We start from the raw sequence: 17,500 nt of genomic DNA on the forward strand, positions 1-17,500 counted from the left end.
CGCTCTATGCTGCTCCGTGCTCCTGTACACACAGAGTCTATAATCCATAATAACTCTTCCTCCAGTGAAGAAGTGCATCAGCTGTCGTCTCTCACATATTTGTTTAGAGCTGTTTAAATGCTGCTTGATCTGTGCAGATTTCTCTCCTGATTCAGACCAGAACACTTTTTCACTGGAGGAAGTGTTATTATGGATTATAGACTCTATGTATTTGAGTTAAAATCATCTTAATGCTGGATGTGTTTCATCTTTTGTCTTCTCCAGATGTTCACTGATGGACTGGAGTGCTGTGGATTATTGTGATATTTTTATCAGACTCTCATTCTGACGGCACCCATTCACTGCAGAGCATCCATTGATGAGACACTGATGCAGTGACACATTTCTACAAACCTGATGAAGACACAAACTCCTCCTGATCTCGGATGAACTGAGGATGAGCACAGTTTCTCCAAACTTTCAGTTTCAGATAAACTATTCCTTTAAAGGAAAGCTTTCTGTTTGTGGTATCGTTCACATCTGTATCACGTACAGTCCTGAATGAGTTACATGTAACAGTTTAATGCTTTTATCCTGAGCAAACTGTGGTCAAAATAATTAAAAGTCTGAGTCAACCCAGGGCCAGTGTGAATGTGTTCATGTCTCTCGTCTCAACACAACTCGACGCCCCGAAGAGAGCGTGTTTTAGAAAGACTCAGCGTGATTAGGAGAAACGCTGTGTGACCCTCAGTGTGAGTGTGAGTGTGTGAGACGAGCGAGACTCAAGGAGACGTGAGTGAAGCCATCAAGACGTTTCCTCAGGACTCCTCACTAACCACCATCCAAATGTCCCAGAATAGCAGACCATTGGAGAGACATACGAAACAGGAAATATGATTCAGCAGCTGATCAGTTAGGAGCGTGCATGCTTTCTGCTGTGAAGAAACAACCATCGTTTCTCTTAAAGGAAGCTCAATTATAAAGATTTAACCAGCCTCTGCTAAAAGTTTAATGCAGCACATGTCTATATTGTGAACAAAATAACCATTGAATTTACATCACAGGCGAATAAAAACGAGACTTTAATCTCCTAATAAAAGACTTTTTACTTCTCTAAGTGCTAGACATAACATTATATGGAAGCCCCTTTCCATAACAAAATAAAAAAACAATAAATAAAACACTTTTATCTCACAGTTTTGACTTTGTTTCCTCATAATTCTGAGGGGAAAAGGAGTCACCATTACTTGTTTTTTTATTGGTGTAGGAAAAAAACACATTGTGAGAAAAAAAACTCTACTTCTATATTTCTGTAAAGGGAAAGAGACTGAAAGAATATCAGAGATTTAAGGATAAGCTATGCTGATTTTTGCCTGTGTGCAATCACTTAGCAACCACATAGAATCACCCTAGCAACCACAGATACATTGTGGCAGTGTGTTTACAAGCACCACTCACATCTCCTTCAGATTTTGAGGTTGTATGTCTATAAAAATCCAGTCTTTTTGATCTCTGCATCTCTGAAGATTAAAAAAAGATGTGTTTTGACACAGGCAAGAGGCAATATATGAATTATGCATTAGATTTCACAGCTCTAAAGTCTCTCATACTACTTAAACCTGCTCAGTCTCAGTGCTGCTGTTCATAATCTAACACACTGTACCGCTTTTATTTGCCCAATTAGCACAAAAATGGCCTGATCTTCTTTTGAGCGTGTACTTTGTTGAAGGATTACTCTGAGGACCAAAATATTCCCTTAAGTGAAGAGATGTTGTGTTCGCCCTACTTCTGGTTAACCCCATTACTGCTTAATAGCAGAGAAGGTTTATTTTAGACGAACACTGTTGCAGCGTATATTAATGAGTGTTTCTGTGTTCTGGCTCTAATGAGGCATTTCTAACAGGCTCAAGGTTAAACACCACACCCATCCTTGGACCAAACCAGGTCAGGTTAATGTATACTCCATGCAAATCACTTCATATGCTCAACAACTACGTGCATAATTAATGAACCTGTGTAATTATACATTGCTAACAACGCTTAAAAAATATGCATATTTTAATACTGCAGTAAGTTTTAAAATGCATTACAACTTTAAATTCTTGACTGTATAAATCCCAAAATATGACAGATATTTTAAAAACTCTTTTTTCCCTAAAACTGAAATTAGTTATAAAGAAACAATAACTATAATAACATTGTAATAACAAAATAAATATAATAAGATGAAAAAACACAACACCACTTTACCAACCAACACTTTTACCAACACTTAAAATAAAAACTGAAAATAAATAAATACTGACTGTTTTTTTGTGTGTGTTTTTTATATCTTTTGTTGCTAACTACTAACACACCATATAAAAAGTGTTGTTAACGTTATTTAGTTTCTATAAAATATTGTATTTGATCCACCTCAAATAACACTATAACACAGCATCTGTGTCCTGTATAACTACAGTCAGGTTCAGGGACTGCTCCACTCAGACATATTTCTATGATATCGTAAGGAAGGAGACGCGAGCGTGGCCAGAGCGCGCAGACAGAGACGCACAGGAATGTGTTCTTACGCAATAAACGCGTGTGAGCTCCAGACGCGTCGCGTCGCGTTTACTCCGCTGGGCGGGGCTCGGGGCTCGGGGCGCTGCGTCCAGCCAATCACCGCGCCGCTGCTCTACCCTTCTGTCTCTCTCTCTCTCTCTCTCTCTCTCTCTCTCTCTCTCTTTCTCAACTACTGGAGTCTCACAGAAGCAGCGCGAGCGGAGGAAGAGGATGATGAGGATGAGGATGGATGCTATACCGTGTCGTCTCGTGTTTTTAGCCCTGTTCTTTGGAGCCAGGATCCAGCACACCGAAGGTAACGTTACGAGCAGCTCCGCCAGTGTGTGTGTGTGTGTGTGTGTGTGTCGTCTGGCTCTTTGTTTGCAAGCAGCTGCTGCCCAAAGAGAGTGTTTGTGTAAAGATGGCGCAGATCAGAGACACAGAGAGATGCTGTCAGTGCAGGAGCATGTATTCCGCAGAGAGAGAGAGAAGAGAAGCAGACAAAGGCCTTTACATCACTCCTGAATGCGTGCGTGTGTGTGTGTGTGTGTTTGTGTGTGTGTGTGTGTGTGTGTGTGTGTGAGAGAGAGATGAATGCTGGAGATGTTTACGGTCTGATTGTAGGTGATTGTGTTTGTTTTTATCAGTTTTCATGATCACAAGCTCGTAAGGACACACACACACACACACACACACACACACACTCATCCTGCCTGGAGGCGTTTTATTTTGTCTTAACTGGTTTATCTTGATGAGCAGATGAAGGCTTTTTGTGACTCGCTAAAGCTCAATAATCGTCACTTTGACAGACTGCTCTGATAAATAAGTAAAATCAATATCTTTTTATTCACTGTTTACTGTTTATCCGTTAAAAAAAATGATTTTCTCTTTTTAAACAAATAATCCTAACATACGCCGTATAAGGTGTTTTTTGTGTTATATAGTTAGCTGGGTCGGGCTAACAGTCCAGAACACCTAACTATTAACTATTAAACTCTGCTTTTAAAGCTGCTAGCGCTGGCAAAGTTATAAATAGTGAGATTCGTTTCTCAGAAATGAACTTTAATGTGTTTTTTATTCTCGTCTGTTGTGTTTAAAGAGTGTTTCGTCACCTCGTTTGACTTTTGTTCACGGTGTTAGCTGTTAGCTGTTTGGCTAACTTGTTTTCACGTAGTTCTCCTTAGTTTGGAAACCCAATGAATCTATAAATACATAAATACAGCTAGTTAACTGGCGATGGCTGTCGGCCTTGTCCTAATTTGTGTTGTATTATAGCATATAAACATATAATAAGCGAATAATGACTTTAAACGCTGATTGATATGCTGAGGTTAATAACTGTGTGATAAACAGCGTTTAGAGGAAGACATCGCTCAGTGGTTCAGTGATGATGATAACAGCACAGATGACAGATATATGTGTGTGTAGAGACTGTCTCACTAGGACTAGTGTTAGTGTGCACCTCAGTGTATTCCTGTAGTGTTTTACATGTAGCGGTGATGTTCTGCTTCTCAGTCTCTTGTGAGATGGCAATGACTGAGGAGGATGTTGAATAATCCTGCTGTCTGTGGCACAGTTATTGTCACATGCCCTGATGGCCAGTGTGTGTGACTGACCTCACATCGCCTGTTGTCCAAGCTTACAGAACCCAAACTAATCAGAGCCAGCGGGGAGGATGCAGGGCTAGCGAAGGCCTTGTCTTTGGCAGAAGCAGTGTTTGCAGCGACTTTTTATCTGTCTCTGGGAGTTGAATTCAGCAGTATTCATGTTTTGCAGTTAATAACAGGCACGTTTGCGTCTTCTGAAGAGCTCAGCTCAAACTGATACCAGAGGTCGCAGCACTACTGACACCGTTATAAACCGTCTGTTGTGTATTTACTGAAGTGATTTGGGTCAGGTGTCCTCCTCGGGTTCCTGTGTTTGAGCCATCTCTAATCATAATAACCTGTGAGCGGCCCGTGTTCGATCGGAGGAATCCGTATCACTTTACAGTGTGTTATCATACAGACGTTCAGACTGAGGGATGTGTGGTTTGGATGCAATAAGAGATAGTGGCATGATTAATGGCCTCTGTCAATGCACATAAATCAAGCGTTTCTGCAGCTTGAACTGACATCGTGTGGAGAAAACCATGCATACACAACACTTTCAGCATTAGTTCATCCTGAAATGAACATTTAGTCATTCTCATGCATCTTAAATGTATCACGGATTCCACAGAAATATTGAGCAGCACAACTGTGTTCAACACTGATAATAATCAGAAATGTTTCTTGAGCAGTAAATCATCATATTTTCATGATTTCTGAAGATCATGTGACACTGAAGACTGGAGGAATGATGCTGAAAATACAGCGGAGCATCACAGAAATAAATTACACTTTAACACAGATTCACACAGAAAACAGCTGATTTACACTAGAATAATATTTCACTGTATTTTTGATCAAACAAATGCAGCTCTGGTGATCAGAGACGTCTTTTAGACACAGTAAATGCTCTTTCAGACCCCAGACTGTTGAAGAAAGTGCATTGCGTCTGAAGCTGTTGTTCTTCACCAGTAATATGACTCGTGCAGTACATATTCCCTCATACAGTGGCTTTATGTGAAGAAGAGACTGTAATCAAAGTCATTATTCTGCTGAAAAGCTTCATGATTGGGTCACTGACATCAGAACTGCTGAATAACTACTGAACTATTGTTCTGCAGATTTGATATATGGTGCTTTATCTGTCTTTTATTTTCAGCTCAACAGCATCCATCCTCATTTACTTCAACACTGTCACATATTCATTGTAAAATTAGCTGAAGACAAACACTGAACAGTGTTTTTAAATACTGCCTTAGATTGATGTTTCTCTTTCTTGTGTACAGTTATCAGACTCTTCACTATTCCTATAATATCTGCTTCTCCCTACGCCCCACGATGCCTTTCACACTAATTAGGGGAGTATCTTCCATTAAACTGGGAGCAATCAGTGAAAGATTAGCTCTGTGAATGCAATAATAAGTATTTTCAAAAACTGAACTCAGTGAGGTTTCATCATTCTGCATTAAAAATAAATTTAACAGTGTAAAACACGAACTAATTACTGCAACAGAACATTAATAACCCCAAAACTCTTCTGCAGGATTATATTGAAACATAAAAGAAGATATTTTGAGTGAGGAACAAAGAGAGCTCCTGAAAGAGACTCTGATCATCAGCTCATTGAGATGAACAGCTGAATGCTCATAATGATCACAATTAACAGTTAGAGTCACTCAAACAGACAAAATATGTTTGTTAATTTACTAACGCTTTCTGCTAATAATATTCCAGCATTTTCAGCTCGGTTTAACCATTCTCTGTGTGAACCTACTATAAAATGCAAGTGTTTTTTGTGATTTGGGTGTGAATGAACACATATGGTAGAGCCGTCAGATCCTTCCCTATCAAGAGAGCGACTCTTTATCATATTCAGACAAAGACAGGAATAGCAGAAGGCATTGTGGGGGATGTGGAGGCTGACGGGGTCCATCTGAGCTCCTCACACCCAAACCCACATCTGTGGAGGACAAAAGACTGGCAGTCATGAGCAGACGGGTCAGGGACGGACTCTGTGTGTGGCGCTCGTACAGGGATCCTGCTGGCCAACAAACACCGTGTAATTCTGACGCACGCGGAAGGTGAGCGTGACGATTCAAAGGATGAAAAGATTCAATGTCTCACTCATAAACACTTCACTTGTTTCATTAATCATTCAATATTCATTCATGAATCAGTGTTTTTAAACGAATCTCTTGAAAGATTCAATAACAAATACATATTTTAACAGTCACTTGTTGCCATCTAGTGGTGAAAATGTAATCGACTCAAACGTTATTTGAAGCGCCAGTTACTTTCTAAAGATGACTTGCTCTATTGTTATCTCTAGCATAGACATATGAATGTTTATATCCAGAAACTTTAAACACAGTATTACGCCCCGCCCTCTAATACTCCCTGCTGCTGATTGGCTGGTTTCAGATCAGGCGCTATATCTGAAATCAGCCCATATATCTTATTTAGAGGTCGACCGATTGTGAATTTTACCGATAACTAGGTTTGATCGCACATGCCGATACCGATTAATCAACCGATAGTTTTGAAAAGGGATAATAAAACAAACATAAAGCTTCAGTAAAATAGTGTTGAACTTTATTAATAATGAAGCCAGTGTCGTGTTCTGTGCAGTGCACATTCTCTCTTGTCAAAACAAATGTTATGATTCTGCTTCTAGAGGACGCTCTCATACTGTTTAATGACAGAAGACCTTCTCAACTCCAGCAACAGACACAACTCAGAAAAACCATTGGTATGTTTGGTAACTATTGGTATGCTCCGCACACAGAGCTCTCCGGTCATCAGGACGGACCCTGAAGTTTAGTGTTTTACACTGGTGTGTCTTGTGTTGATTTCAGTCTGGTCTGCAGCTTCATTGCGTGTTTCTTTGCACACAGTCTGCTCTGGTGTTTAGCCTACAACAGTCTGTCTTCATGATAGTCTTTGAAATATTGAGATGCATTATGAGCCCTGGAGAAACAGCTGTGCTCAGTACTTGAGTGAGTGTTTCGCCATCAGTTATAACCAAATAATAGCAGCAAAAGAAGCAGAATGAATATGACCAATATTACCATGTGATGCTGGTGTTTGGACTTGTGCTGTTGGTATAGACCAGTTATACCACAGTATTCCTTCAGTACTTTGGACTACACACACAGCATGTAATCAGTCACTCATTACTGCGCTAAATATCAAAGTTCAGATGATTTTCATGTTTGTTTATTGGTGACTTTAACAAGTGTTTGGTCCATTTAAAATAGCATAACATTTTATGGAACATCAAAAAGATATCAGTTAAAAATGTGTTCCCATGATTACTAATTTGTTGTTTTGTTTTAGTTGAATTGAAACAGATCCCTAACTTGTGACCATAAAACCCTTTTTTGTGCATGTATCATGTGTGAGGCTCAGTGTGAGTATTTTATCCAGTTTAATGAAACATGCCCCATCACGGATGGAAACGAGATGCTGTTTGATTCTGACATTCACAATGGGTCTTTTTTCCACTCTTGGCTCAGATTCAGTTTTTGAGCCTAATCGAGTGAGATTTGTTGTTGGGAATGCTAACCAACCCACCCAACCACTTTACCAATTTACATCCAGATGAAGATTAATTAGCTTGGCTCTTCAGTCGATCCCCAGTCTGCCGTTCAGAGAACTAAAGGACGGTGAACAAACAGCACACGATTCACTGAACTCTGGGCTGCGTGCTTGGTTTGCACCGGTGAATAGCCTTGGCATCTGAGAGCATGCAGGAGCTTTCTGCTGAAGAGACACTGAACAGCGCTTGGCTCTCAATGCCAGATCATTCAATTACTGCATCGGAGGTTGAAGCCAAGGGCTCCAAGGATGTGAAATCCAATTGCCATTGATTCTCAAAATCAGTAGTAATTGTATTGCGTTTTTTTCTCTGTGTTTGGCATTAGATGAAACTGCCTTCATCCTTTTGATTTCTGGGGCTGAAATCCTGCAGACATTTGAGTCGCCCCATTCCTGTGCATTTATAATTGGCTAATGTGGTCTTAATCAGATTGAACTGGGTTTATTGAAAGCATTATTGAGTTGAGTGACTCAAAACCGTGTGCTTTTCATGAATGGCAAAGTAATACCGTAACGTAATTAAAGTATTCCTCACTGACTGTTTTAGCGGGCGTCTTTAAAGGGCTCATGAAATGGATAATCTAAATGTTCTTGTTGTTTAGACATACGAGAGGTTATTCCACAACACAAAAAAAACAACATACTGATTTCTTAGCATGCATCATCACTGTGTGTAAACGTGAAGCGTGTTCTGATTAACTCATGTCTGTCCATCAGACACTAGAGCCATGCTGCTCTTAGCTAAAGAAAGACTTTACTTTTAAAAACAACATTGGTAACTTTATGAACTAACCTTGGCAGCTATTATAATATAAATACAGTACCAGTTTGCGTGAGAGTTCCATGTCATGCTCAGCTCATATGCAAAATGTTGAAATCTCACTGCAGACACGTCCCTTTCTACAGAGGGCTAAAATCAGGCGAGAAAATGACCATTTATAATATGAGGGAAAAAAAACATACTAAGCTTATAACTGCACCACACAAAACATTGTAAAATAATTTAAAAAATGTACTTCATGACCCTTTTAAATATTTCATGATTTTCTGAGCTTCTCTTCTAAGAATGCGTTTCATTTTTCTGCAGGAGGCTGAAGAGAACATCTCGCAGAATGTTTCTGTCCACTCAATGAAAATCAGTTTGGACCCTGTTGACTTTTACTGACTGAACAAAACTACTTTTTTATTTTTATTTATCTTAACATAAAAGTTGGATTGAGATACGGACATTATGCTGAAGATTTCATTTTTTTGTGAACTATCCCCTTTAAGGTGAAATAAAGATCAGAAATGCCTAAATGTGAATCAGAAGCTGTGTGTGTTGAAGTGAGCGATGGCTCCAGGAGCATGGCAAGATCCTTCTGATGCCAGTCCACATCCACACAGACAATGACATTTTTATATGGTGACATTTTATCATTCTGACTGTGTTGTTGTTGTTGTTATTTTTTAACCAGTGGAGTAATGCGCTGTAGTAATGTGCTGTAGTAATGTGCTGGAGTAATGCGCTGTAGTAATGCGCTGTAGTAATGCGCTGTAGTAATGCGCTGGAGTAATGCGCTGTAGTAATGCGCTGTAGTAATGCGCTGTAGTAATGCGCTGTAGTAATGCGCTGTAGTAATGCGTTGTAGTAATGTGCTGTAGTAATGCGCTGTAGTAATGCGCTGGAGTAATGCGCTGTAGTAATGCGTTGTAGTAATGTGCTGTAGTAATGCGCTGTAGTAATGCGCTGTAGTAATGCGCTGTAGTAATGTGCTGGAGTAATGCGCTGTAGTAATGCGCTGGAGTAATGTGCTGGAGTAATGTGCTGGAGTAATGCGCTGTAGTAATGCGCTGGAGTAATGCGCTGTAGTAATGCGCTGTAGTAATGCGCTGTAGTAATGCGCTGTAGTAATGCGCTGTAGTAATGCGCTGTAGTAATGCGCTGGAGTAATGCGCTGTAGTAATGCGTTGTAGTAATGTGCTGGAGTATTGCGCTGTAGTAATGCGTTGTAGTAATGCGTTGTAGTAATGCGTTGTAGTAATGTGCTGGAGAAATGCGCTGTAGTAATGTGCTGGAGTAATGCGCTGTAGTAATGTGCTGTAGTAATGCGCTGTAGTAATGCGCTGGAGTAATGTGCTGGAGTAATGCGCTGTAGTAATGTGCTGGAGTAATGCGCTGTAGTAATGTGCTGGAGTAATGCGCTGTAGTAATGCGTTTTAGTAATGCGCTGTAGTAATGTGCTGGAGTAATGCGCTGTAGTAATGCGTTGTAGTAATGTGCTGGAGTAATGCGTTGTAGTAATGCGTTGTAGTAATGCGTTGTAGTAATGCGCTGTAGTAATGTGCTGTAGTAATGCGCTGTAGTAATGCGCTGTAGTAATGCGCTGTAGTAATGTGCTGTAGTAATGCGCTGTAGTAATGCGCTGTAGTAATGTGCTGGAGTAATGTGCTGGAGTAATGCGCTGTAGTAATGCGCTGTAGTAATGCGCTGTAGTAATGTGCTGGAGTAATGCGCTGTAGTAATGCCCTGTAGTAATGTGCTGGAGTAATGCGCTGTAGTAATGCGCTGGAGTAATGTGCTGGAGTAATGCGCTGTAGTAATGCGCTGTAGTAATGCGCTGTAGTAATGTGCTGTAGTAATGTGCTGGAGTAATGTGCTGGAGTAATGCGCTGTAGTAATGCGCTGTAGTAATGCGCTGTAGTAATGTGCTGGAGTAATGCGCTGTAGTAATGCGCTGTAGTAATGTGCTGGAGTAATGTGCTGGAGTAATGCGCTGTAGTAATGCGCTGTAGTAATGCGCTGGAGTAATGCGCTGTAGTAATGCGCTGTAGTAATGCGCTGGAGTAATGCGCTGGAGTAATGCGCTGTAGTAATGCGCTGGAGTAATGCGCTGTAGTAATGCGCTGTAGTAATGCGCTGGAGTAATGTGCTGGAGTAATGCGCTGTAGTAATGCGCTGTAGTAATGCGCTGTAGTAATGCGCTGTAGTAATGCGCTGGAGTAATGCGCTGGAGTAATGTGCTGGAGTAATGCGCTGTAGTAATGCGCTGGAGTAATGCGCTGTAGTAATGTGCTGTAGTAATGCGTTGTAGTAATGTGTTGTAGTAATGTGCTGGAGTAATGCGCTGTAGTAATGTGCTGTAGTAATGTGCTGGAGTAATACTCACTGCATAATCAGTCAATCCCTTTGGCTCAGGGTTTGTTTTGCTGGTGTGAATCATCGTCCGGTTCCACTTCAGGGCAGCGCCCACATCTCAGCTTGCTGGCCGTTCCCAAAATAGCCCTGTCTTTGGAGCACTGGCGACCTCCAGCAGACTGAGAGCAAACACTGAGTCAGTGTTCACACACGGCTGCGAACCGTGCAAGGGTGCGTTCAGGCTGACAGTCAGACGCTGGACGACGGATTGGAGCTGTTACACTCCAGTCATCCTTCTGCTCAGATACAGTCATATCGAAAACATTGTTAACTGTTTATGAAGTCTAAATGAAAACATGATGGACAGTTTTGACCTTCCTAATACATGTCAGGCAAAATATAGAAGTTAGAATATGGAATTATCCACAGATCACAGAAATCTGAATTGGAAATTGTAAACTAAATTGGAAAGTACTGTACACAATTCAAAAGTTTGAGTTGGTAAGATTTTTTACAATATTTCTGAATGATGTTTCTTCTGCTCAACAAGGCTGCATTTATCTGATCATCTGATATCGATAGGCTATTTTATATTATACTGTAAGTTCTATTTTTATGGATTCCGTCCATGTTTGCTGCATGATGGAAATCACAGGGTCCTACTAATGTAGCAAACGAGTAAAAGATGGGGACATTGTTGTTGATTTGCTTTAGCATTGAGTCTGTCCAGCTAGGTGACAACAGTGTGAGATCATCATTTAACAGACTCGAGCCACCACCGCACTGCGGTCTGTTCACATACTAACTTTACTGACTGTAACGTTACTGACAAACTATGCTAACACCTGTCTGCGCCGCAAATCATTTGAACTTAGTGTCAGTACGTCATAAATATAGAATGAGTCATCAGTTTTATTGTCAGGGGTTTGACGTGTCGTGCCACGTCCAGCGTAGACAACATCACTGATTATAATAAGTATTTTGTTGTAAGCATGAGTTCTGGGTGTAAACACCAGCACTGACTGAACCATGATGAACAGATCAGCTCTAGACTCTAGACTCACTGAATCTGCTGATAGAAATAAACCATCCATTCATCATCTCATGCTAAACTAAGAATTAGATTCATTGTAATGTGACGTTTGAGCTCAATGAAAAGAAACATTTCTGATTATGATCAGTGTGTAACACAGTTGTGCTGCTCAATATTTTTGTGGAAACTGATACATTGTAAGTTTCAGGATTCACAGATGAATATAAAGTTCAAAAGAGAACAGTATTTATTTGAAATAGAAATCTACTGTAACATGATAAATGTCTTTACTGTCACTTTTGATCAATTTAATGCACTCTGGATGAATAAAAACATTCATGTCTTAAAAAAGAACAAGTACAACAATATGGATGTTGTTTAGTGTGTAAGCGTCTCACAGCTGAATATGAAACTAAACCCAGACCCGCCTCACTGTCGATGCAGAGCTGGGTTGAGATGGATCCAGCCACACTAGACTGTTTTCCGATCAAGACGTTCATTCAGACTGGGTTGTCTCGCTTCAGTGTATTTCCAGCAGACACAATATCCTGCCTGTGGCATCAGCAGCAGATTGTGTTTGATAGTGCAATGTGAGCACACGCTGTCCTCCGTCTGTCAAACACACGTGAAGCGGGCACAGCCTTGAGACGCTCAACAAGACGTCCTTCTCCTCCGAGGAGAATCATCCACCTGTGTCGCTGTAAATAAACTGGGCTCGTGAATAAGGCCATGTGTGTGCTACAGGGCCGGCTGTATAAACACATCTGAATGTGTGAGGAGGACTGCTCGTCCACCTCCAGGTTTGACTGCATAGGTCAGCACATCTACAGCTCCACCAGACAGCAAGGATCAGAACAATAGTAAAAGCGTCAGATTCAGTCATATCCTGTTTTAATTAGCTTTGATTTTGATTGTTTAATAGGCACTTTATCATGTCATGTTTTATTATGAGTGACACTTGGAGATTAATAATCAGTGTATGATTTAAAAAGATAAATAAATCACTGTCTAAATAAATAGACCTTTTAAGCACTTTGTTTCATTCTTTATCTGTTAAATCTAACGATGAAATAATGTTACACAATTTTGACTTTTTCTTGCAATTTTGAGTTTGTTGCACAAATGTTTTCCTGTGTTGTGTACTGCCAAAGGATTAGTATTATTATTTTTTTAAATGTTTTTTGTGAGTGAAATATGTTTATGTGAGTTTATATAGTCTGAATTGTAACTGTAGACGTAGCTGTTGTCAGACTTGTGACTGCTTCAGAGCGAGAGTCTCTTCAGTCTGACCGCAGACCGGCCTGCTGCTCGTAACACACTTGTCTTCATGTTCCTACGATACTGAAAGTGTTGGTCTAGACGCTCAGATGTGCTGTGACTTGTGGTTTAGTTGAGTGTTCTCCACGCAGACCCACGTGACGCCTGTGTTCCTCTCAGACCAGATCAACATCACATCACATCACATCACAGAGTGTGTGTGTGTGTGTGTGTCTGTGTGTGTGTGTGTCTGTGTGTGTGTGTCTGTGTGTGTGTGTGTCTGTGTGTGTGTGTGTGTGTGTGTCTGTGTGTGTGTGTGTGTGTGTGTGTCTGTGTGTGTGTGTGTGTGTGTGTGTGTGTGTCTGTGTGTGTGTGTGTGTGTGTGTGTGTGTCTGTGTGTGTGTGTGTGTGTGTGTGTGTCTGTGTGTGTGTGTGTGTGTCTCAGTGTGTGTGTGTGTGTGTGTGTGTCTCAGTGTGTGTGTGTGTGTGTGTGTGTGTGTGTGTGTGTCTCAGTGTGTGTGTGTGTGTCTCAGTGTGTGTGTGTGTGTGTGTGTCTGTGTGTCTGTGTGTGTGTCTCAGTGTGTGTGTGTGTGTGTCTCAGTGTGTCTGTGTGTGTGTCTCAGTGTGTGTGTGTGTGTGTGTGTGTGTGTGTGTATGTGTGTGTGTCTCTGTGTGTGTCTCAGTGTGTGTCTCAGTGTGTGTGTGTGTGTGTGTCTCAGTGTGTGTGTGTGTGTGTGTGTCTTTGTGTATGTGTGTGTGTGTGTGTGTGTGTGTGTGTGTGTCTCAGTGTGCGTGTGTGTGTGTTTGTGTGTGTGTGTCAGTGTGTGTGTGTGTGTGAGAGAGAGAGAGCAGCGCTGCCAGACAGAAGACGCTCGTGATGTCCACTGTGTTTCATTTCTTCTTCTTGTTTTCATGGTTTGATATTTTGAGCTGCGGTTCTTTAAACAGTGAGCTGTGGTGGAGCGGTTTGACAGTAAAAACATCACAGAGACGCTGTCTGCTGCTCAAACATTCATTATGGTCAAATAAAAAAGTATGCTTTCACAATGTTTTTTCTTTGCTGATCCAAAAACATTATCCAATCCTTGACTCAAAATCCATAACATGATCCGAACAGTTTGTTTGTGATCCGTTGCACCTAATATATGCTGCACAGTATTTTTGTGGAAACTGTGATACATTTTATTTTTCAAGATAACTTTATGTGTTATTGATATTCACACAAATAACAACTTATTCTTTACTCTTATTGACTTTTTTCAATAAAAGTAGTCATCATTAAATCTAAAGTTTGGTCATCACTTAAAGGCCGTTGTCACGTTTCCTTATTTGGTCATCTTCCTTTTCTTGTTTTAGTTAATTGATTGATCCTCACCTGTCTCCTGTTCCCTCATTACCTTCTGTGTGTATAAATACCCGTTCTGTTCAGTTCCTCCTCGTCCGTGATTGTTGATAGCATTATATTGTTGTTGATGTGTTTGTTGAATGTATGCTAAATGTAATCTTGTTAATATAGTCTGTACCTCCTTCGTCATCAGTAAACTCCTTATTTGTTCCAGATCCTCTTCTCTCACTTTGTTTTACGTCTAACACACCACAATCTGTAACAGAATCACGGACCTAACAGTTGAGTTAATTTAGCGGCGTTTTTCTTTCTTTTTGTTTTTTTATATCTTTTTTTCCCTCTCCCGGAATGGCCATCCCAGCAGTCCGTCTCCTATGCCTGGAGCAACTGGACCGTTCGCTGGAGGACCACACCAGGGACTTTCTAGATCTGGCGTGCCTCACTCACTTCCCCAACCGCTCGCTCTCTAACTTTTTCTATACCGGCCTGAGCGAGCGGAGTAAGGCACGCCTACCAGCGAACGGTCCCCGAGAGGATTTCGCCGCTTTCGTGGAGTGGGTGCTGGAGAAAAATGGATCGTCATGGACCATCTGCACCGCCGAAGAGGATATCTCCAGCCCCACTCCCGACCCAGAGACCAGTCAGCCACCATCCCGACACACGGAGCCAGAGCCCACCGCAGAGCCCGAGCCATCCACTGACAGGAAGCAGGATCTCGAGAGCGCGACTGCCAAGGTGTGCGAGCCGGCAACACCTTGCATCGTGGGAGTCCTCGTGGAGATCGAGGGCGTGGAGGAAAGCCCTGCCCACACTCCTGCGACTGAGGGTGAGCTGTATTCGGTCTCGTGAAATATGGAGCAACTTATGGATCTAATGGACTGGTCTATGGAGGTAATCCCTAATCTTCCTGTTTCTCCTCTGGTTCCGTCCAGCCCTGATCCCCTTGTATACCCTCTCAGTCTCCCACTCCTACCTCAAGTCAGTTCCTATGCTCCATTTCCGCTGGTTCCGCCCAGCCCTGAATTTTCTGTCTCTCCGCTGGTTCCCCCCAGCCCTGAATTTTCTGTTTCTCCGCTGGTTCCGCCCAGCCCTGAATTTTCTGTCTCTCCGCTGGTTCCGCCCAGCCCTGAATTTTCTGTTTCTCCGCTGGTTCCGCCCAGCCCTGAATTTTCTGTTTCTCCGCTGGTTCCGCCCAGCCCTGAATTTCCTGTGTCTCCGCTGGTTCAACCCAGCCCTGAATTTCCTGTGTCTCCGCTGGTTCCGCCCAGCTCTGAATTTCCTGTGTCTCCGCTGGTTCCGCCCAGCTCTGAATTTCCTGTGTCTCCGCTGGTTCCGCCCAGCTCTGAATTTCCTATGTCTCCGCTGGTTCCGCCCAGCTCTGAATCTTCTGTGTCTCCTGTATTCCCTCCCAGCCTCCCTCTCCCACCTCCTCCTAGACCTGCCAGTCCCTCTGCTCCACTACCGCTGGTTCCGTCCAGCCCTGATCCTCCTGTGTTTCCTCCCATCCTTCCTCTCTCTCCTCCTCCTAGACCAGCCAGTTCCTCGTCATCCCTGCTGGTGCCAGTCAGTCCCGCAGCTCACCCTCAGTCCGCGCCATCCGGGCGCAATGGTTCGCTGCTGGACTGCCAGTCTCCACCTCCGCCTTGGCGTGTTAAGGCCCTGTCTCCGCCTCCAGCCTCCGAGCCCTGGACTCCTCCTCGGTCCTTCGACCCAGCGGCTCCGCCTTGGCTCTGTGCTCCCTCGTCTCCACCGTGGCCTGTCATCCCACCTGCTCCACCGGGCTCCCTCGTCCCTCCGGCTCCACCTTGGTCAGTCGTCGACCATCCACCGCCTCGAAACTCCACTCCTCTGGTTCCACCTCGTCACTCCATCCCTCCGGCTCTGTCAGGCTCCTCCTTCCCTCTGGTTCCACCGTCATCCTCAGTCACTCCGGCTCCACAGTGGTCTTCCAGGACCCCGCCTCCGCCTTGGTCGCCAGAGCCTTCTGCTCCACCTAGGCCCTCCGGATCCTCGACGTCACCCTGGCTCTGCGGCTGTGCTGCTCCATCTTGGGCTCCTCACCCACCGGTGCAGTCTCCGCCTGTCGGCCCCCTGGTGTCGTCGGCCCCTTCGCCATGGCTCCTCCCGCCGTCGACTCCACCGTGGATCTCTGTCCTGGCTGGTCTCTGGTGGACCATCTGGCTCCTCCTGCTCCGGGCTCCTCCCTCCATCCACTCCGCCCTGGTCCCTACCTCCATGCTCCCTCGTCACCTGCTACTGGCCTGCTCCTCACCCGACTCCGGAACCCCCACCCTCCCTCCGCTGGTATTCCTCTTGCGGTGCGAGGACGCACCGTTCCGGGAGGGGGCGAACTGTCACGTTTCCTTATTTGGTCATCTTCCTTGTTTTAGTTAATTGATTGATCCTCACCTGTCTCCTGTTTCCTCATTACCTTCTGTGTGTATAAATACCCGTTCAGTTCCTCCTCGTCCGTGATTGTTGATAGCGTTATATCGTTGTTGATGTGTTTGTTGAATGTATGCTAAATGTATTCTTGTTAATATAGTCTGTACCTCCTTCGTCATCAGTAAACTCCTTATTTGTTCCAGATCCTCTTCTCTCACTGTGTTTTACGTTTAGCACACCAAAATCTGTCAACGAATTTGTGCAATTTGCTTGTTGGTTATTATTTTTAAACTGTTATCCATTGTATTTTATGTTGTTGGGTATCAAAAAACGGAATATAATCTGAAAAAGTAGGTACTATCTTACAGCGGTCTCCTTTCCCCCACAATGCATTGCATCACGTCACTTTGGGGAGAGAATTTACCAAAGCCGCCTTGAGAGCATTGAGAGACGAGTAGTAGACGAGAGTATTCAGATAACACAGATTATAGATAAATAGATAGACGGCATCATACTAGACTGAGGCTACCTTTCCTCCACTTCTCCCCAACGTGACGTCATCACTGAATCGCGTAAAAAAACGTTAATACCAAAAACGTAAAAAAAATGGTCTTTAAGACCATTTTTGAGACATTTTAAAAATGTCTGATTTTTAA

General features: G+C 42.9%; 1 protein-coding gene across 1 annotated transcript in view; it reads left to right on the top strand.

Annotated features, from left to right (window-relative positions):
- Window positions 1-2,743: 2,743 nt before the first annotated feature.
- LOC132115849 (TGF-beta receptor type-1-like) overlaps window positions 2,744-17,500 on the top strand; it is a 54,157-nt gene continuing 39,400 nt past the window's right edge. Inside the window, exon 1 of the mRNA XM_059524224.1 lies at window positions 2,744-2,836. Coding sequence (XP_059380207.1) covers window positions 2,752-2,836 — 85 coding nt within the window. The 5' untranslated portion in view covers window positions 2,744-2,751. The remainder of the gene's footprint in view (window positions 2,837-17,500) is intronic.

This window comes from Carassius carassius, chromosome 35, assembly GCF_963082965.1.
Source record: "Carassius carassius chromosome 35, fCarCar2.1, whole genome shotgun sequence".
Lineage (NCBI taxonomy): Eukaryota > Metazoa > Chordata > Actinopteri > Cypriniformes > Cyprinidae > Carassius > Carassius carassius.